Source organism: Labrus bergylta, chromosome 7, assembly GCF_963930695.1.
Source record: "Labrus bergylta chromosome 7, fLabBer1.1, whole genome shotgun sequence".
NCBI classification, from domain to species: domain Eukaryota; kingdom Metazoa; phylum Chordata; class Actinopteri; order Labriformes; family Labridae; genus Labrus; species Labrus bergylta.
Window position 1 is genome coordinate 14,427,281 of NC_089201.1, and position 22,624 is coordinate 14,449,904.

Below are 22,624 nucleotides of genomic sequence, written 5' to 3' on the forward strand. Positions count from 1 at the left end.
AACAGAAAAAGTCAAATGATTACCCAAACTGTGAAAAACATACAGAAGAGTTTACAGACCGACCTCCTGCTTCCTCTCAGACGCTCCTTTAACACCATATTGTCACAGTTTGAATATGCAATGAAGACTTAAGAGTCAAGGTTTTTTTTTTGACTCTGAAGTGAAGCACATTTTTGTGCCAAATTGTCTTGGGTGGACGCCAATCGTACAACTCGCCTGTTTTCCACAGCTGAAGGTTTTTCTTAGACACTTGCCTCATTTTCAGTTTCAAAAGGCTTTCAAGGCTCAAAAAGCAAAAAGACCCTCCCGACACACTGAGCGTATCCGAGTAATATTTAAACCAAACTAAAATTCATAAAAACAAGAATCTTTACAAAAAAATGGTTTATTGCACTCTGGGCGGGTCGCTGAACACTTCTTTTTTTTAATGCCTTTATTTTAGAGAGAGGACTGTGGATTGGGTCAGGAACTGGAGAGAGAGAGAGAGAGAGAGAGAGAGAGGGTGGGGAACAACAAGCGGGAAAGGAGCCACATGTCGGGTTCGAACCTGGGCCGTCCGCTGTCGAGGACTTGAGCCTCTGTACAAGTGCCACCTTGCTGCACTCTTTTAAAGATCAAATGTAAGCCTTATAAAAACCTGAACAACAACAATTAATGACATTTTGTATCTACTTTTTTCCTGGTTTCATTTGGCTTTGATTCCCATCGTTCAAACGTCATCACCTGAAGAAGACGTCTGGTCAACACATTGTGATGAATTAAAACGTCTTGTGGCATTTGAGCGAGTGTGCGGGCCGATCTTGTTCCTCAGTCAGCTGATTTTGCACTGCCCTGTCCCTTCGTGATCAGCGTAGAACTACCTCCATTATCCCACGTTTAAAAGCTTTTCTACTAATCTCGTAAGTCGCCTTTCTGCCCCCTGCTGATCATTCCCTGTGCTCTTCATCTCAATGCCAAATTTCCTCTAACTTGCATTTCCCCATCTTCTTCTCTCTGGTTGGCTGAAGACATTTTAGGTTGCAGTAAACCTTTTCTGAATAAGAAAATATTTGAGTTAAAAAAAAAACCCTGAGCAGCATATTCAAAGTCAGCGCAGCATTTTCCCCTCCTGTACTATCCTTAAAAAGAACATAACTAAAAACATTGTGTTAACAGTGTTGCTCTGCCGCTCTCTGAGCAAGGACGTTTCCCAGTCATCATTTCTGTGCTGATAACCGCCAGAGGAGTTCAGATGATCGCCGCTTGCATGCTGACAGATTCTGAAACGCTGCTGACACCAAACATGGGGGCAGAGGATGCACGGCAGACTCAAAGAGGGTAAAACATTTTCTTATTCAAAAGGCACCAATTTACTGCAGAACTCCTGAATGCTGCATGTGAAAAAAGGGAAGGGTTCATGGCTCTGCTCTGACCTCAGAGGAAGAAAAAAATAAAATCCGGTTTCTGTCTTTGAAAGATTCATTAAACGCTCTTCCTTCACACCTTCGTCCACCAGGCCACAGCTGCAGGGAAATCAAACGCACCTTTTCACATCTGCAGAGCGATTCCTCACTTACAAGCAGAATGTGAAATGCACACATCGGGTGGTTTTATTCAGTTACCAGTCAAACAAGAATGCTCGGGGAAATTGCTCTGACACAGTAATGACCCGTAATATTCAGATCCGCTAACAGCCGTCAGCAGACTTAATTTCACACTGACAAGAACTGTAATTACCCGCCAATTTACGAGAGAAAAACAGTCCAAAGGTTATTTCATGCACTTGACAAAAGCTAAAACACATCCGTGATCATTCGAGGGTCACGCAAATATTTGATTTCATCTATTGTGGGATTGAACTTGTAATTATGCTGGAGTAATGAGGCAGTTTTTCAGCCACATCTAAATGGAAGACAATGCATGGTGAGTTACAAACAAGAAGTCAAGATTCATTTATTTTTATTCTCTGTGCTCTCTCCTTATGATCTGGAAAGTCAACAGAGCTCCACAAACCAGCATCTTTTATAAAAGTTTTCTATAAAGAGAACAAAATCTTTTTTTTTTAAAGATTTATTTTGGGCTTTTCCTGCCTTTAATGCAGAGGGAGGACAGTGGATAGAGTTCGAAACCAGGGAGAGAGAGTGGGGAATGACATGCGGAAAGGGGCCATGGGTGGAAGCGAACCCGGGCCTACCGCTTGAGATGAGAGTCTCAATACATGGGATGCGCGCCCTAACCATTGCGCCATCAGCGCGCCCCAAAGAGAACAGAATCTAACCTAAATAATCCACTTGGTTCATGCTTTTCTTCCTGGATAGAAATGTGTGTTTATTTTTTATCAGGCAGTCTTAGAAAGCCATATCAGGTTTGGTATCACCTGTCTGTGCAGTTAAAAACCAAACTGATCCGATTGATTCAGACTGCATGGGAAATTATAAGAGGTAAACACCACACATCCCTGCAGACTGTTTTTACTACTACTTTAAAGCAAGCCAATAAGATCGTCAGTGACTCTTCATGTTCTAAATACAGAGTTCGAGCTGCTGCCCTCTGGTAAGAGGTTCAGGGTTCCCCGTTGTAGACTGAACAGGTTTAAAGAGGCATTTATCCCAGTTTCTTTAAAACTGTTAAATAGTTGCAAAGACAACTGATTGCACTGGTATTTTAAGAATGTGGTGTTATTTATACACTTAACCTTTACGATATAATGTTTATAATTTTATGTTTAACGTGAATAATGTCAATTGTTGTCTTTTTTAAGGCTTCAGCACGGGTGAAGAGCCCAAAACAAATTTCTCACTTTGTGAGACAATAAAGTTAATTTTTAATCTTGATAGATTTGAAACATGTCGGTTTTTATCAATGAAATGCAATGCAAGAAATGGCTGTGTACTGCCATGGAGGTCGTTTTACCCCAGGAATTCCTCAAGGTTCAGTTTTAGACCCCTTAAGTTTCCCCTCAAGTCCTCAGTAAACATGGTATTAAGTACGACTGTTTGCTGACGACACCTCGTTATATGTTTCTTTGCAATCTAACAGTCCAAACAGTGCAACCAAACCTTTACTAGACTTTTCAATACTTGTGTTTTAAAATGAAATAATCTGTTCTTTTTAAGGATAGATAATATCAAAAAGTCGTCAATCTTCAGCCATGTTTCACCAAAACCTACCGGCAGCAAAAGAGAGAGAGAGAGAGAGAGAGAGAGAGAGAGAGAGAGAGAGAGAGAGAGAGAGAGAGAGAGAGAGAGCAATGTCTGAATTGGACAAATACATTGGAAACGTCAGGGTACCAAAATGTTGCCAGAGTATTTAGTAGTAGTAATTTTTCGGAATCAAAAAACATATTTTTCCCAAGTTTGGGTGCCTAGGGCCTCCAATATTGTTGCCATGGTTTCCAAACAGGAATTGATATGGATGGATTTACACTAACATTGTACCAAGGTTTAAAACTCTGGTATTGTGGCAACCCTAGTCTTGACCCCTTCCCATTTGGACAGATTTAGGTCTGGTTAGGTTTGGTTTAGGTCCTATGATGAGTGACAAAAGTAACAACCAAGACGGCGGCTGCTGAAAGCGGAACTCTTGGTTCACTATCAGTATAAAAAGAGATAAACAGAAGTTCAAACCTGTTTCTTATAAAGTTTGCACCCTCTGACTCGCTACAGCGACATTTTTATGCCTGGATTTAAATATGCTAATCATCTTTTTTCTTTCCTTGCGTAATGCTCCAAGTTAACAGATGCTCGAGGACGATGACATCACTGAATAATATTTTCTGCTCGTGTGATTATTTCTCATGATTTCCTTTATTCTCTTCCACCTCTCATCCATCTCCTCGGCAGATCAGTGAAACATTTGTTTCAGGTTTTTCCTCCGAGCGGCTAATCAGTTGCCTGACAGACGCCTCGCGAGCGGCGTTAACTGCCTTGAGTACAAAGACACTCCTTAATTGAGCTGATTAGAAGAAGAGAGTGAAAACAGATGGAGAGAATATGTTGGGGGTGAGTGTCTGCACTGGCCGTGTCAGAAACAATATCTACATGATGAATGGAGGGGGTGTTTCACTGATGCTGTCACGGTTTACTCATCTGACATATTTTGGTTTTGCAAGAAAAAATTTGATTCTGATCAAAGTCCAAGTAATTTGAAGTGCTAAAATGTAGAAATTTAGTCCCTTATTCTCCATAAGCAGTTTCTCTTTAAATACTATTTCACACATGCACACATACAGCAACACCAACTAAACACGAAGGATTATGAACAACAGCAACATTTGTCCTTCAGGCCAGTTTTTTAATGAAGGGAGTGTGCAAAAGATTGTTTTATTTCTACAAAATAATGCACAGCTCTAAACCTAAAAGGATGGACATACTCCTTAAAGCTGGGCTCTTATTCAGTCAATAACTTCGGGTCTAAATGCCTAAGAGAAAAAAATGTTAAAGGTCCAATGAGAAAGATCTGTAGTGACTGAAGTGATAAAGTGACCTTACTATATGTTCAGACATTAAGGAAACATGCTATGTTGAAGTACTGGCTTCTCTGACAACAATGCAGCAGCCAGTATGTCCTCCTCTTAACTTTAGATTCTGGTCCTGAATGCTCTGGATTTGTTTGGACCAGATAAGGTAGGCAGTTTTAAGACACCCCCCACACGGCCGTTTTGGACGCCCCTCGGTTTGCCAGATATGAGACCAGTTATCAGGTCAAACCAACAGGTGTTGCAGCAATGGAAAGAAATAGGTATGGAAAGCAAAGCAGGATGTGCACACCAAGAAGCTCCCGTTTTAAGGATTTATTAAAGTAAGAGCCACCATGCTCGACATCAGACTTGAAGGTGTACTTTATGAGTCGCAATCTGAAATACACATAGACAAACACGTGACCCAACACAGCTGAAATTCATCAAACAGATGGATATCAAACGGGAGCTTCTTGGTGTGTCGGTCTGTTGTTGATTTCTAAAACAGGACTGCAACAAGACCGAAGGCATATGTTTTGTGGATTGGAGAGCTGAAGACTGACAGGACACGTTGGGAGGAGAGAGTGGGGGATGAAATTGTAGTGGAGGACCAAGGCTGGATTCGAAACCACGGGCGCTGCGCCAAGGACAACAGCTTCTCTGAACATGGGGTGCACAGCATAACAGCTAGGCTAACCATCTCCCCGATCTTGATTTTAACAGATCCACATTCCCCCCTTTTTGTTGTCAGCCTGGTAAACCGCTTCATGGGGATGAAGTGGCTCCTCGTGTGAGGTGGATGAAGCTATATGTGTGTGTGTGTGTGTGTGTTTGTGTGTGTGAGGGCGTTTATTACACTCGTCATCCAAACAAAGACGTCCCCTGGTGAGCACTCGTAGACAAATAGACAAACGGACACGTGAGCATGCACACGCAGGGGAAAAAAATCCACAACGTGTTAGCGGCCGTGTGCTGATGCGTCGCTTTCACAGCCTCCTTCTTTCTCGGATTCTTCTCAAACGACTTCCACTTAAAGAAAAAGTGTCTCAAAAAATTGAACGATTGCAAGATTTACTTTTAGTGACACACACACCGAATGTTTGTGTGTGTGATACATGTTGAAAGGCTAAGCGGACACACTTTGAGGCCTCCCGCCACCTCCTCCTCGGCGCATGACTGGGTGCTTCTGAGCTCCATTAGACTCATTGTCCTCAACCCCCCCACGCACACACACACTCTGTTAAACACACACACACACACACACACACGGATCTACCTCAGCCACAACATGCTGAACCCTCTGTGGAGGCGGCAGGTGGCAGAAATCCATCGCTCGGCTTCGTTCTGCTAATGTGTGCGAAGGTCTGAGCCGCCATGTCCGCTGCATTGACTTGCAGCGACGAGCTGAGGCGAAAATATTCCTTTAAATCTGAATCCTGGAGGGGGAGGCGGTGTGTGAAGATAACCGTGGAGACGGCGTGGGATGGACAGATGGATGTATAGGTGGAGGTGTGGGGAGGTGTTTGCAGCTCCCGCTGAGCGAGCCGGCAGCTCTCAGCGTTTCCTAAGTGATTAACGGGTCAACAGAAGCAGTCAGTGTTTTCAGCCTCAAAGCGACCCGCTGCTGCTCTGAAAATGGAGAATCAAAGCTCACAGCAACAGTACAAACGCCTGACTGTGAGCTGCATTTGAAAGGATTCTTACGAGCGGCGTGTTCTCTCCTAAAAGATTTCACAGTGAAGAGAACAGATATAATAAAACATCACTGTCTCATTACCATTTTTATTATTTCACTATCTAAATCTGCACATTTCAAGTTTGTAAATAAACCTAAAAGCGTAAAGTTGGATTTCTTCAGTTGGTAGGTTTAGATTGGTGCCAAATGAGACGAAAAAAGGGAAGTGTGTGTCTCCCTGCATCCACAAGTCTTTGTTGTATAATGTGTCATTACTCTGTTTTACTTGGTTGAACACACACTTCTTAAAGCTATCATTCTTTCACTCTGAAATCTTCTTGTTGTCTTGTTTGTTTTAACATCAGCTTCATTCTGAATTCCAATGCTGGACATGTTTCCTGTTTGATAAGAAGTAGAATCGTTTCCTGCAGTGTTTAGTCCGAGGTAATCTTCCTTCTCAGCGTGATTTTGTCTGAGGAGGCCCTGAACGCATCCGAAAGAGAATAAAAAGTTGTAGAGGTTTTTTGATCCGCTGCAGGAGAGCCGGCTGATCGAACGTCACAGCCATGACTGCTTCCATCTCCACATTGATTTCCCTTCACAAAAACACAATAATTCAGAGCGGGGTCACGGCTGAGGTGTAATGTTTCATCTTGTTTCTGTGTTGTTGTTAAGTCAACAAGAAAAGAGAGCAATTTGTCTGCGTTGTTCGCTAATTTTTTTCTCCAACTCAAAAATGTCTGCATTCTTCTTTTGTATAGATCTTGTATGGATTGTATTTCAGAGATTTTTGATTATTGCAGTTTCTAAATCCCCATGTGGTTGTTATTACCATTGGCAAGGACATCATGTTTTTGTTGAAGTTTGTATGTTTACAGGCAGCATCACTGAAATACAACTCGCTCGGTTTCTGTGAAACTTGGTGAAAGTCAGAGTTATGTCAAACACTACTACGTTTAAAGATGGATAAAACAACAATTTAAGTCACAAGTTGTAATGGGTTTTTTTCAAAGTGGCAACCTCCGGTATTGAAAAAATTAAGCCAACGCAAAAGTGCAAAATCCTGCAGTACGTCGAGTGTCCACTAGAGGCTGGCTCCAAGGGCCTCGGAAGTCACATACACACCCGAGCCAAAAAAAGCCGTTTTTACAGCAGAAATAAACATGTTTGCAGCCTGGTACAAAAAACACCCTGTTGTAACAGATGACTGACGTCACTCAGGCTCCCTCCATTAATATTTACATTTTTTATTTTCACAGAAGAATGGTCACTTACATCAAAAACCTTCTCGATGCAGAGCTCATCCTGGACACGGTCTCGGAGGATGTCCTGGTTCTGTCGTACGAAGGTGATGTAGGTGTCGGCCAGATCCATCCCTGGTTTCTGCAGGAGAGAGAAGACACAGACAGGCCTAAAGAGGACTCATAGAGAGAGAGGGCTAACATGGATGATGACGTCTCACATTCACAGCAAGCACTTTGAGGAGCCTGGTGTTGAAAATGTAAATGTACAGAAAAGGAGCGCGGGTTCCAGCGGAACAATGTCATCATGCAACAATCAATCAATCAGGTCTTTGTTAAATTAATTTCTGTAACTTCAGTCTTCTGTTTGTCTGTCTGATGTAAAACCAAGGACGCAGTTTCAAGAAGTGAAGGTAGTCACTGATTGGTTTGTGTGCTTCTGCTGTGAATTTGGCATTTTGTCCGTCACAAATTTGTCTTTTTGAGCCATAAATAACCATGTCTGGATGAGATGGACTGATAATTGCTTTAGGATTAACATTGGAGAGGGCAGCCTCCCCCTGCCCCCCTCTTCCTAGAGTTGCCATTTTATGGACACTGAAACTTCAGTGTGCCTTAAAACCACCTATCTTAAGTGTCCATTCTGGTCCTGAATGGTCTATATTTGTTCCGACCAGAGAAGGTAGGCGGTTTAAAGGCACCCCCACACGGCCGTTTTGGACGCCCCTCGGTTTGCCAGATATGAGAGCAGTTATCAGGTCAAACCAACAGGTGTTGCTGCGATGGAAGCGGGCAAGAGAACTGGTTCAGATAGAAGTGATTGTACCCGACCTAAAAAGCCTCTGCATGTTTCTAATAAGCTCCACAAGCAGAAACGTTTGAAAAATGGAGAGAGGTTAGAACGCAGAAAGGCTTCAAGACTGATGCAGAGCTGGCTAAACACTGAAGTTTCAGTCTTGAAAGAGTTACAAATTGTTCCTTTAAATGAATGCTCTGATTTTCAATTCCTTATTAAATGATCTACCCCTCAAGACTCTGTGGTGTTCCAGGTGTGTTTTCATGAAGAAGAACAGGTTCACACTCCAACAACACAGGGGACAAATGTTCAGTATCACCTGCTGCTTCGGGGGTGAAAAGAGTTACAATAATAATCTCCCCTCTTGTGTTGGGGGGAACAAGAAGCTGTTTGAGCTGTTACACTGGAGGAAACTGGGACTGTTGTGGAAGCGGCGGTTTGCTCGGCGTGGAGAGGCCAGAGGCAGCAGAGGGGTATAAAATCTCTGTTCATTCACACTCCCTGTTGTCAGGGGAGATTACAGCTGTAATGCTTATTGTAATTGCTTTGACATCTTTCACACCCGTTTTCTCTGAGCCCGGCATGCGTCGGCCCTCAGGGGGTTTGTTGTGCTGCTGCAGCGCTGCTGAGCGTGGCGTGGCAGGTCCCCCGTGCGAACATGAGGAAATAGAGCCTCCAGAAAACCCGGAAACCTTTTGGCTTCACTTAAAGGCAAAAGGAAGGTTAGAGAGGGATTTGGGATTGTAACCTTTTCTTTGTGAAAAACAACAAACCAGAAACACAAACTGTCACATGCTAATGTTGGAGGAGGCTACGTCGTTTAAGTCAAAGAGCCCAACTCGGGTTGGTGATTTGAAACACAAAGAGGTGGCTGTGACGAAGCAGAACGGACTGATGGATCACAGACCCTCCTGTTCTGAACCCTGAAAAATTAAAGTTTGTTAAGGTTGTTTTAAGTCTTGTCTTTTGTAAATACGTGCAAACAAAATAAACCGTTTTGTGTCTTTTGTGTTTTTTAAATTTAAAATCTGTGATTAGTAAATGTCTGCGACAGTCCTTGTACCCCTCCATCCTTGAAAACCTTGACTGACTACACTGACACCAAGAGAAGAGCTCAAATAACAACTTTATTCAACAATTATTAGATTCATAGAAAAAGTGTTTGCAGGAATTTTTCTGAAAAATACATTTTCAAGTTGAAGTAAAAAACATCTCTCTTATGTTGCAACTTCTTCAAAGTAGAAATTTCCTGCTTTCCTTTCCTTTTCTTTTCTTTTCCTCGCTCAAAGTAACAATAAGCTGAAGAAAGGAGGAAAGTCTCTGCTGGCTGAAAGTCAAATATATTTTCCAATCAAAAATCGTCCCAGCAGCTGTTTCAGAGGACTTGAACAGCGAGTGACAGACTGAGATCAGTCAGCTGTAATTCAGACGGACTGCCGGACAGATACCAGGGGTTAAAGTGGGGTCACATGCCTGCAGGGGGATCTGGTACGTTCAACCAAAGAGAGGAGGGGTCAAGGATGGGGATCGACAGGCCTGTCAGAAACCAGCATAATCCTCTGGAGTGAGCAGAGAAGAAGTGAGAGTCTGATCGCTGTGGAATGACGGTCAGAAGTGTTGACGAGAAATGACCATGTATGTCTCACCGGGTGAGTTTCGGTGCTCGTCATGATCCCTCTGATCTGCTCCAGCAGACACTTCCAGGTCACGTCCACATTAATGCAGATACATTTCAAAACTCTGTTTACGTGTCACAGACCTTGCTGCAGAATCTCATCTGGTTTATTCTAATCCAGTTCTGTCCGGGGTACCAAGCAAAGTCCTGGATATGCTCCAGTATGTGCAGGGTTCTAACCCGCACTAAGCCCTAGCAGCACATCACCCCTACCCTCATCCACCTTCACTGAGTCCCGCTCAAGTCACGTCTTAGAAGCACTTTTTAAACAAACATTCAGGACAGTCTTGCCTATGAAACCTTCTTTCTCTCAGGAGGCGATATACGACAAAAACAGGAAGCGATGGAATACAGTGTAAACACATCCAAGATGGCGGACAAAGCAACAGAGTCAGACTCCTTGATGACAGTATGGCTCTTTAAGTCAATGCTGCATCTAATTAAACGTATGTAATTTATTGTGAATATGCTCAGTGTTTGTAAATATACTTTTTGGTATACTGTGTGTATGATATGAATGATGTCATGTTGACTAGTTATCGTTTGAAGCTATAACTCGTTATTATATTGTGATGATTGGTTATATGACCATATGTAATTAACATCTCTGCATGCCATGATAAGATTAAAGTAGTCTTCAGTGTGCCACATGTTATTATTATTATTTATTGGGTATGTTACTTCCTTCCTTCCGGCTCTTAGCGTTCACCCCGAAAGTGTGTGTTTAAATCCAAAGGTGGAGCGCTTGAAACCAGACGTGTGGACAATGAGAAAGCTGCAAATTCAATCCAAAGATAATTGCATGCTTTGTATTGAAGACAAATTAAGTGAGGATTGAAAGTGAAAACAAAAACTGGGAAGGAGCGACCTTTTCAAATATTTCAGTACGAGTTCATGTAGGGTCAGAGAGCGAGAGATAAGTGTGTGTGTGTGTGTGTGTGTGTGTGTGCGTGTGTCACAGGCAACAAACTACTGCCCTGGCTATCACTTGAGACATCAAATTCCCCCCTTTTTCATCCCCTAAAGACTCAGTCTCAACCATCTACCTCTCTTTTCTGTCTGTGTGACGAGGTGACAAAGCAGCATGACAGATCGGAGACACCGGCACAGTTCCAGCCGACGAGATTAAGACTTTAACACGACAGGAAAAAAAAAAAAAAAAACACACACACACTCTCACAGAAGCAGCTCAGCTCTCTTGTCACGCTCGGCCCTCTCTGCCTGTTTTGTCTCCTTCACTGTTTCTGCACTTGTAGCCAAACACCAGTAATCCCCTGTGCGCCGGGATAATTTGACAACAAAAAATAAATAAATTGAGAGTGTAAAATTAAGCCGTACTCCTGTTCGGATACAGACAGGGAGGAGGGGGGGTGAGGTTGGTTTGGCATGGGAACGTGAGTCCTGCTGACAATGAGTGAGGCAGCAGGGCGTTTAAATGCCAGGTAATTACACCCCTCGACCGGCCTCGTTTCCTGCCCTGGATTAATTTCATGTGGACCAGGTGCATGTAGTGTGTGTGCAAATATGTGCGTCTGCTCGTCACAGCAAAGTCCCTCTGTGATTTAAAATTATTGTTCATTCTCTGAGGATCCACTGATAACGTTTGTTAACTCTTTAAAGCCTCATTTCAGCCCACTTCTTACTAAAAATCTAATTATTTACTTGTGCATGCCATCCAGGGTGACACATAGAAACACTTCTGAAAAGACTGCCTCCTTTTGCACAAACCTGCCACCCTGCATTCAATCTCTGCATGCCATGTTTTTTCCCATGCAGGCCTCAGAAACGTCAGGACCGGCCCTGCAGGAGCGCCGTGTGTGTGTTAAAGATGGTGGAGAGCCAGTGCTGATGATCGCGCTTCCAATGTTTGTGTTCGTGCTCTGCCTGCGTGCATATGCTGGATCGACGCATGTGCGACTGTCACTCACTGGTATCTTGGCTGTTCAGCGGGAAAACGTCAGACCTGCTCAACACGTGTGAGTCAGTGTAAGAAACACACACCAAACGACTCCAACCCTTTCGCAGTAGCAGTCATGTACACGTCTTCCACAATATTGCTCTACGAATAAATCTTACAAATGAAGGGTTGCACATTGAAGGTGATAAAAACAACTTTTTTTAAATATCTGTTGGGGCTTCAAAAGAAGGAAACACCGACTGAGAGGCTTGAAATAATCCTCTACAAGAGACAGCGTTCAACCTGAAAAATGCATTCTTTAAACTTGAAAGTATAAAGTAACAGGTGACAGATACATGATTAAATATTTTCCAGTCTCTCGAATATGAACACTTGGGGGGGTAAGTGCGAACGGTAAGCGCCCCCCCCCCCCCCCCCCCCGCACAATGTCCCACCTGCAAAAGAGGCTTACCCGTGTCAGGTTCCCAATGCACAAAGGACCAAAAGGCTGAGGTAGCGGTTACATTATAATTTCAGGGGAGGAAGCACCTGAGGGAGGAAGTCTGGGCCAGTAACCAGAGAGCATGATGGGATAGGTGGGAGGGGCCGTGGCGGGGCAGAGGATTAAGGAGGGTCCAGTGAGATTGTTCTGCTGCTCTTTATCTCAGCTGTTCAATGACTCGGTGTATGATGTGTTCATGGTGTGTTTTTATTAACGGGAAAAACAAGAACTTGTGTGACAAAAAGTACTTCATCTTAATTTAGGAATGTGAACCGAGGAAAAGTGTTGTTGTACTCGAAAACAGTCTGGGTCTCGAGACCACTATTTGAAGGTCTCGTTTCTGAATCTAAAGCATTTTAACTCGGTCTAGGCGGACTCCAGATTTTAAATCAAGACCAGTCAAGACCACCATTGACAGGCTAGTCTTTCACGTGATTAGAAAGTAAACGTGATATTCATGATCTTGATCTTGTCTCGGTCTCCATCCCTAAACATCTTGGTCTCGCAGCACTCTGATCTCAGGTATGTCTTGGTCTCGGTTAGTGTGGTCTTGACTACAACACTACGGAGGACTCATGAACTGTACCCTTACATTTCTAAATCATACATGCATATAACTTTACATTTAAAGGACGTCTGCTTCGAGAGCCTCGGAGCTTTAAATTACAATCTGAGCTGGCTGGAGTGCTGGAGTCCTCTTCTGATGGACGCACATTGACCGAGAGTTTTTCCCACGGGGATTACATCGCAGCCATCACAGCCTGTCTCCTGGCCCCTGGATTAACATGTATAGTGAAGCATTTGGAGACTCAAGTGAACACTCAAGGAAATGACTGGTCCATGCAAAGTAACAGCACAATAACCAACAAATCTCAAAAGGCAGATTTTTCTGTTAGCGCCATCTTTTCTTTTCATACTAATTAATCAACTCCAATGTGACATATTAGTCTGCAGCTTTTCTTACATTTGGATCGATCAAGGTTTGCTGTTTCCCTCAGTTACTGCCTTTATGTTAAGCTAACTAGCTGTTCTATTGATTCATTTTTAGTGTACGGAAATGAGTGTGATAACTCTCCGTAAGAAATGAAGACCCTGTAAGTGAACTGGAAGATTCTGGCTATGGGGAATAAATACATATATGTATATTTACAGTATTTTATTGTAATACAGGTCAACAGGATGATCGTGAGAGACTGAGACAATTATAAAATAAAATATGATTTCTGTAAGTTTGAAATAACAGACCTATAAAAGAGAGAAAAGGGAAACAGGCCGGTAAGTTTATAAATTTGACTGAATATTAAATTAGAAAACATTTTAGCGGTCAAAAACATGAAATGTATTTTGGTGACGGGAGAATTGTTATTTTTTTGTGATTTTGGAGAAAGATCTCCTCTGTTCTGTTTTCATTCTCTGGATTGAAGCCTGAGACATTTGGAAAGACTGATTTGAAAAATCTTTAATCCCAGAGGAGAGGAGGGGAGGGGAGGGGAGGGGGACGCCTGAAAAAACTGCCAGAATTCATATGAAAGCGTTTGGAAATTTTAAAAAACGTGTAAAAACCTCCGAGCCTCAGAGGGATTATACTTCGGTATTGGGAGCTGTTAATCACTTTGGAAAACGTAGGGTCACTCGTCTTTGTGAGATGAGATTCTGCAGATGAAACCTCTCTCTCCTTCACACCTTGAACGCCGCCAAACGTTAACGCCTCATCACCTCGACACTTTAAACTTCCCCGTCGTGCTCGTCTCCTCCTCCTCCCTCCCGCTCGCTGGCTCATCGCAGCCTCTGATCTTTGCCACCACGCGGCCGTTCATTAACCGCTCGACACCATAATGCCGCCGCCCACAAACCAACACTTCAGCAAAACACATCTCCAAGGACAAGAGTGCAATTAATTACGCTTGTTGTGTGATCTTTGGCTCTGGAGCTGCAGAAGGAATTTTAAAAAAAACAACTCTTTATCTTTCACACATGCTTAGAAGCCATGATGACAAACTTTCAAAAACAAAAACAAGCACATGACTGAATGCAAAGAGTGGCTGCTTTGCATTTCCAGGCTACTTTATTCTCCATCCAACGCCTCGAGAGCGTGCACACCGATGGAGACACAAATATGGAAACAGACTGTGACAGACAGGCTGAGTGACAGAAACAGGCAGATCGACAGACTCACAGGGACCTCCACATATTTGGCAGCTGCTTTCACCTTTCAGGAGAAGAAGAGAAGAAGAAGAAGAATGACACTGAAGCTCAGCTGGGGAGATCTGGTCGCCTCAGTGAGCGGTGAAAGAAGCAGCTTGACGCTCTCTGTCTCAGGGACACAAAAAGAAAAAGAAGGTTTGTACTCACCGTGAAAGAGAGGATGGAAGAGAAGAATGTGCCTTCATCGTATCGGGAGAGCTTGGAGAGGACACTGTCCAAAACGGCAGAAAACTGATCCCAAAGGAGAGAGAGAAGACGACGCCTTTATTTCACCTTCAATAATACCTTCAGACTTAAAAAAAAAAAATGTTTCAGGAAATCTCTCAAACAAATCTGTGCTTTCTTTCTCCAGCAGACATTTCTTTAAAATACTAAAGAAGACGACGTGGAGGCTGAATATCTCGCTGCATCTTTTTTTATTTTATTCATAATGTGCATCTTTACGGTGAATTAAATGAATGATCCCATTACAGTCACGAGCTCGAGCAGAGTTTTTAAAATATAACTATTGTAATACATGAAAAGATGTTTGAAAAACCAAATATAATGCAATTAAAGGAACACCCCTAATAATAAAGAAGTTAATCAATAAACATTATCTGTTCAGACGAACCACCTTTATTATGAATATACATTTAAATGGAAAAATGGAAAGATTAAGAAAAGGCTGAAATATAAATGTGTGAATGTTTAAACTCTCAATGGAAATCTATAAAATATAGAATAAATATAGATATCTCCTAAACTCGTAAAATAAATCAAGAAATCTAAAGAGTTTATATCATCAGATCTTGCAGCTGCAGCTTTACCTCCCGGCCATAAAGGGACACATTAAATTGCAGATAAAACAATCCATACTGATGTGAATAAAGGAAAATGAAAACATCTGGGAGGAGATGAATAAAATAAAAGGCCAACAAAAGACATCCCGAGAGGATTTTATAGGATGATAAAAAAAGATTTACCCTCGTGACGAGCGACGAAATCATTTCTTTTAACGCGTCGTCAATCAGAACATCGATTTTGGAGTGGTACTGTTGCTGCAAATAGAGGAAGGGGTGGGGCATGAGAGAGAGAAGGAGAAGTGACAAAAAAAGCTGTAAATTATTTCAGAAAACTGAAGCAACACAAAGACCCCCAAAAAATGACTTCACCACGATACAGAACAGCAGCTTTGTTTGTGCTGCAAAAGACCGAAAGAGAAGCCGACAACACTTGGTGTGAACATCAAGTCTGCACACACAGACACACAGACACACAGACACAGACACAGACACAGACACAGACACACACACACACACACACACACACACACACACACACACACACACACACACACACACACACACACACACACACACACACACACACACACACACACACACACACACACACACACACACACACACACACACACACACACACACACACACACACACACACACACACACACCCTCCTGACACGGCGAGGCGTGAAAAACCTTCCCATCCGTGTATCGCCGCTGAGTTAAGCAGCTAAAAGGACCATTATGCGGCTGACTGACATTCCCGTCCGCGCTGGAAAAGCGATGGAATCTGAAGGATACTTTTTGTGCGGCTCCCCCGACAATTAGAGCAGCCTTGTATTCCTCTAAAGCACCGGTCCAGCTGCGAGGACCAAAAGCTCACACAAGATTCAATTAATCCGCCATTTCATGTCTCGTTTGGACCCCCCCCCAAAAGCATATTCATGGCACCTTTTCCATTGAGGGGAGACAGGGGGGGAAAAAAGGCCGGGGCTGAGCAATGAATGGCAGCAGCAGCAGGGGAGTTCATCTCTTGGCGACAATGCCCTTTCACTGGCCGTCTAAAGAACACCCAAATTAAAAATTTCAATCAACAAAGCGCACGGATCGCTGACAAATTCTGGGTCCAGGGAGGTCACCGCCGCCAGCCCTAATTATGTGTTTTTTTTTTCCTCCCCTCCACAAGTCCGCAAAATGGCAGTTCTCTTTCAGCACGCAGGAGTCTTTCTGGCAAATCTTGAGAGCTTTTCTCCTTTCCCTCTTCTTACCTCAATTAACATTGCTGCTTTGGCCCATTTTACGTCCGACAAAAGGCGGCCATAAAAAGCAGAAAAAGGAGAAGGAATTGTTTGGTCTTTGCCATGTGCACGGCAGAAACTAAAAAGGACAATAATTGCTTTTAAAAACATTTATCCGCTGGTTGAGCTGCCGTTGCCGCTGCTACTTCAGCAGCGGCAACGGCAGCTTGCCTGCATTTTTTTAAGAGGATCCCTCACCCACCCCCCGACACAATTTACATGACCTGTGGAACAAAGCGACAGCAGACTGATGAGCCTCTTTGGTGATTTCAGATTAACAGGCAGGTAGAGGAGTTTCTGGTTGATTCAAAGGAGAAGTTTAAGGCAGAGGAATCTGCGGCTGAGCCTTCAGACATCGCTGAGTCTTTTGCTGCCGATGGACGCACTTGAAGACTAGTTGGCAGAAAAGTGACCACACGGAAGGTTCAGACTGGCATTTCTTAAGACCCTTTATGCTGCTGGTCAGGGGTCAGAGGTAAGGAGGCCTCATTCACAGCTCCTACTGCCAAGTGAACACGACAGTGCTTCAGCTGAACCACATACACGGAAAGTCAAGAGTGTCTGCTTAGGCTTTCTTCAAAAACTCTGGTGAATTTAAACACCACAGTGGAGATAAACTTTGTATTATTTTCAAATTGAGGCTTTCTCAATGTGTTGACATGGCTCAGCAGTGTGGCTGTGTCAATGCTTTAACACTCAAAACTTTTCTTCAATATATGACGCTTAAAGATCAGTTCAGGTTTAAGGCATTAGCGGTTTGTTAACGTTCCAGTGAACTGGAGGTGATGCTTCTAATGAGTTGTTAGTGTTAGTGGTGTCACAGAAATATAGTTGAGGATCCAAACTAAGAGTTTATGTCACAAAGAAACACGAGCGAACTAAGGCCCCGTCTCCACCTAGCGTTTTTCTCAGCACCAGCATCTTTTATCAATGAGTAGAGAGCTTTCACAGCAGAAAGCGGCCGCCTGGAGAAAAAATGCACAGCGTAATTTTTCCAAATACTCCAACTGTTTTGTGCGGCCACTTGAAGCGTTCAAGATTAAAATCTTTCCACTTTCCAGAAAGACATTGTTTACATCACCATCGCTCTTTTCCAGATGTATGATACTCCCTGTAGTTTTGTCTCCTACTGATCGTGTCTTGTACCAACATCCTCCTCGCTCCGTGCATATAAAAAAATACAGTAAAAAGTAATGGAGCAGTGTCGGTCATACAGCGGTTGTTGTCAACAGACTGTTGTCATAGAGACAGGATGGATGTGCGCACAAACACTCCAGAGCGCACAGCCATCAAATATGCTAGGTGGACACGGAGCCTAAGAGATCAACGTGAAGGTACAACAGCTAAACGTTGGTTATGCGAGGTAAAACAACTAGGGATATAACGATTCACTCAACTCCAGATACGTTTCTCTCACGATTTATTTTACAAAATGAGACTGTAGACAAATGATGACTGATAACGATTCCTTTAGGGGTGGCAAACCCACGTGTCAGTGTGGTTTGGCCTTTTAATGTTTGTTTTTCTCTCAACAAGGGGAGGTGATTGGAGCTTCTCATCGTGGTGTGGATTAAATGCTGCATCATGTTGGTTGTGCTATTTGTGTAGTTCTCTGTGTTCTTGCAATATTTGCGCACAGTTTTCGTCCTGTCTGTTATTTTCTCACCTCTTTCATTTTCTGTCTTGGGGAAGCCAAAATGTTTCTACACCTCTTTAAAAAACGGTGGAGCGTCCTCAATTTCTAAATCTCTGCAGCTGCTAACGCTCACCATATTATTGCGATCGCTGCCCAAATAATCATTGCCATCACCACATAATTTTCAGTGAACACACCCACCACCAGTAACAAGAAGACTAAACAATAAACATATCAGTAAATAAACCATGAAAACAAATACACAATCACCTTACATTTATGGCTCCTACAATCAAGTTACTGTTTCCTACATGTTGAGGACCTTCTCTAATCACCATCACTGTGAGCTTATCTGATCTGGTATTAAGAGCATATATCTGAATTGTGAAGAGATTTGATGAAAAGTTTGTGTTTAGCACGGATCAGGCAGCAATACATGAAGCTTTTGGGTAGAAAAGAAAAACCAAAAAATCAACAAGGAGGGACTTAAGAGAAACAGTTCAAAACAAACAGGGATCTAAAGACTTATGTGTGACATAATCTTTTGAGGCTTACTTTTTGTAAGTTTGAGAATGTCTCCTAAGAACCCCCCTCAATGATGGTAACGTTGAACCATATGCTGATGAGATGATGCTTTACAGAAGTAGTGCTCCCTATAGTTGCTTGAAAGGCACAGCCATTTTTTCAGCTTTACCTACACCTGATTGGTTGGATCAAGTGTGTTCACCCAATCAAAAGCTCCCCTGGTGGACAGAATCAAGAATGGAGCTCTAAAGGACTACAATGGACCCCCCTGCCATCGAAAAAAGGGCTTACATTCGACATGAATAGATTCCCAAGGAGAGGTCATTCTCTTACTCCCAAACTCACTGCAAGCCTCTTAAAAGGCTCAGTTATTTATGTGGCATGGCATGGAGTCAGATGTCAAACAAAGGGAATGTGTTCTTCCTTTGGGATTGGAGCGTGTGTGGAAAACTGTGTGAAGGGAAAAGAAAAGACGATGAGGCGATGAAGGGACTTACCCATTGTTTGTCAAACTGGGAATCAAACAATGTCGTGCAGGACACATGGACATGATCGAGGGAGGACATGAGAAAAGAAGGAGAGGGAAAACAAGTCAGCCAGTCTAATAAAACATCAGTTACATTCAAAAACATTTATACATGACTCTTCAAAACCTGCATAAGAGTGAAGGAATACAACTTTATCTTTCTACTATTTATCCACTGAATTAAGGGCCTTTCAGAGAGGACGCGATGGGTGCTGTGTGTCGCTGTCAAGCCCATTCATTGTCTATGTGTTGCTCCTTGCAACAGCGAAGGGTCCTGCTTGGCTTTCTTCTAGCTGAGTGGAAGTGAAAACATTTTCAACTTGGGTGCAGCGCTCTGTGACGTCACCTCCTCGATCCACTGGGGGGAAGACGAGATAACAACAAAAGGTGTCTTTCCTGTGCCATGTTGTAGCCGTTTGTCAGGAGGCCCGCCTCAGCTCTTTGCCAATATGGCGACCGCCATGGACGGGCTTCCAAAATCACCCTTCAGAAACCAATAGATGATGTCACTCAGGAGCCTTCCATTATTATTTACAGTCTATAGTCTGTCTGTATTTGTGCTTGTTTTACATCTCAGAGATGCTAAATCAAATGTGCCAGTGTAACATGAAAGCAGCCTGTATGTGTATGAAGCTGGTACAGAGTGCCTCTCTACAGGCGTGCATTCAGCGTGTGTGTGTGTGTGTGTGTGTGTGTGTGTGTGTGTGTGTGTGCGAGAGCAGGAATAAATGGACAAACTGTGTTTTCGATGGAAGCTGGAGAAGAGAGGAAGCTGAAGGTTAAGAGAACAGCGATCTTATCTCTCTGTCAAGACTGAAGACGGCCAAGGGTTTCACTCTCAGCAAAGCCAAGGCTGCCGCCTCACACGGGCTTCACGGTCATCCATTTAACAGCTCGTGTCGAGCCCTTGGCCGCTTCAAGTGAACACAAATACACCTGAACTCCACCACTGCTTCATGTTTGGAGGGAAATGGCCGCGTTTTAGTGGCTGATCTGACAGTTTGACTCCACCTGTTCAGTGTGAGGCTGAAAATAAAAGACCACTGAGGGCTTTGGAAGCTGACACGCTTTCACTCCACGAGGCTCTAAAGGTGAGATGGTAACTGGAAAAAAAAAATACTAACATCCATGTTAACTGATTTATTTTGAATCCCTTTTTTACACCCATGAAATAATGTGGAGATGATTTAATTTCTTCCAGCCTCAGTTTCTCTTCGTTTGGATTACATTACAAGGCAAGGGTCAATATCCATCCCTCCAATTAAAGGCTTCTTCTTAAAGCAAATCTATCTTCAACTATCTGAAGACCTCAGATTTTGTGAACATTCGTGAGAATTGTCTGATGAGGGTTTGCTAAAGTTTGCAATGGCTGTGTTAAAGGGTTTCTTTTTTACAGCAAAATATCTAAATTAATTAAAAATTTACCAAACCTATTTTAAATTTTGTTGAGTACTTACATATGCTCCGTTTCAGATTTGCTCTCCTTGTGACATCACAGTGGGATTCTTGTAAAAAGAAAATCCCCTCCCCTGGTATCTTCACCCTTGGACCCCACCCCCAGCCTAGAACAAAACTTTTGAGGGGGGGGGGGGCTCATTGAATTTAAAGAGACACACTCACCAAAACGGAGCGTTCTGAGAGAGCTGGTTTATACAGGGTCATAAACCTCCTCTGGTGCTTGATTCATGTTATATTTTGACCAAAGCACAGCACAGATGTTTCATTTAGACCACAGGGGACTGTTTGAAAAGGTGGAGAAGGGGGATAATAAGTGTTCCATAAACGTGACAGATATTGGATATTTGCAGATAGTGCACATACAGATATTTCTAACCTATTTAGGACTTATTATCATTGCTGTTATATGCACGGTAGCAGCGCCGGTTCGTCTTCTTTGCATTATTACTCTGACACATGAAGGGGCGCCTAGATCATACCCTGCAGCGTTAAACTTTCAAAGACGGCTAAATAGAAGTTAGCAGCCATTTTCCCTTTAATGTATGGAGAAATGAAGCATGCTATTAGGGAATGTAGAGTGTTGGAGTATGACATGCAGTACATGTTGTGGGTTGAAGTCTCGTGACAGTTGTAACCATGCAGCTAGGTAGCGTGCACTGCAGAGACAATCCACGGTGAAAAATAGAAAGTGTAGACGTATATAGATTTAAAGGGAAGCAGAGCTCAGGAACGGTAGCAGAAACCTGTAGACTGTCATGACAGTGTCTGGTTTTTGAAGGAACTTAGAAGCTCCTGTAAGCTGTGTGTCACTGTCGACTTGGACTGGAGGTTAAACTGCCCCACTGAATAAATTAAGCCTTGTGTGAAGTTATTCGCCATCATATGCGTCATCACGATTTCGGATGGTTATTCTCTGCACTGACAGATCAGTCAGACAGCAGTGATCCTCTTCCACTATGGGTAAAACCATTATCTTTAAATCTGCAATAAACCTGCTTTGACACAAAGCCTGTGACGCCACATCGCTGATTTCCGGCGCCGTTAGCTCACCTCCTGTCCGGTGTCCAGCACGCAGAGTTTGGAGCACTGCTTCTTTGCATCCATCAGCACATTGAACATGGTGCAGACCGACAGCGGCACCCGGAAGTCTGTCGACTTATTTGCTTTCTGCATTTTGGAATCAAATGACGTTTTTGTTCTGTGGGACAAAACACAAAGAGGATTTTTATTATTGAACGACTGCGATCGCTTAAACTTCACAACCCAAAGAAAGAGGGCTTTAGCTCAGGTGGTCGAGCAGGTGCCCTCTTTGCACTGGTTGCAGGTTCAAATCCTGATTCTGACGTTGTTTGGGACATGTCATCCCTCACTCTCTCTCTCCCTGCTGTCACTATCAAGTCATCCTATATAATAAAGACTATAGACTGAGATCCTCTCGTTCTGACCTCTTGACGCAGGCCTCCATCATGTCACTCGCCATCAGTTTGAGTCTCTGCTCCAGATGTTTGGCGAACTCAGGTTCTGGCCAGTGGAGGTCCAGCACGAACATCTGTAGAGCGTCCAGCTTCCAGAACAAATCCTCTGAGGTGGCCGAGCCATTGCTGCAGGGACGAATCAGAGGGTAAATAAATCAATATCACAAATATGAAAAAATACAAGACACACTAGGGAAGGGACCGGATGTAGTTTCCAAGATGGCTGACAGATGTCCTGCAATCATCACTTGTCCCACTAAACTCACATTAATGGTAACTGAGAGTGTAAATGTGCAGGATTGTGAGTTTCATGGTGGGTTTTTATCAAGATTATCCATCAGTGATATCCTCTCCTTTTTCCAGGTGAAGTTGAGTGTCCTTGTTTCATTTACCAACTTTTACTGAAGTGTGACTGATGTCTGTTCAACTGATTAAAGAAAAGCAGAGTTTCTGCCTCACTTAAATACTTGTTGCACTTTGTTTTGATTTGTC

At 43.1% G+C, this 22,624-nt stretch overlaps 1 protein-coding gene across 6 annotated transcripts in view; it reads right to left on the reverse strand.

Moving 5' to 3' along the window:
* Window positions 1-22,624, reverse strand: part of cadps2 (Ca++-dependent secretion activator 2) — a 289,863-nt gene that overhangs the window by 1,479 nt on the left and 265,760 nt on the right. For 2 of the 6 annotated variants that reach the window (XM_065956844.1, XM_065956848.1), the window contains 7 exons: window positions 22,103-22,258; window positions 21,708-21,855; window positions 19,171-19,185; window positions 15,395-15,469; window positions 14,577-14,660; window positions 14,401-14,433; window positions 7,389-7,496 (listed from right to left, as the gene is read on the reverse strand). In XM_065956844.1, the coding sequence (XP_065812916.1) occupies window positions 7,389-7,496; window positions 14,401-14,433; window positions 14,577-14,660; window positions 15,395-15,469; window positions 19,171-19,185; window positions 21,708-21,855; window positions 22,103-22,258 (619 nt within the window). The remainder of the gene's footprint in view (window positions 1-7,388; window positions 7,497-14,400; window positions 14,434-14,576; window positions 14,661-15,394; window positions 15,470-19,170; window positions 19,186-21,707; window positions 21,856-22,102; window positions 22,259-22,624) is intronic. The other 4 variants (XM_065956845.1, XM_065956849.1, XM_065956846.1 and 1 more) reach the window with 3 other exon arrangements.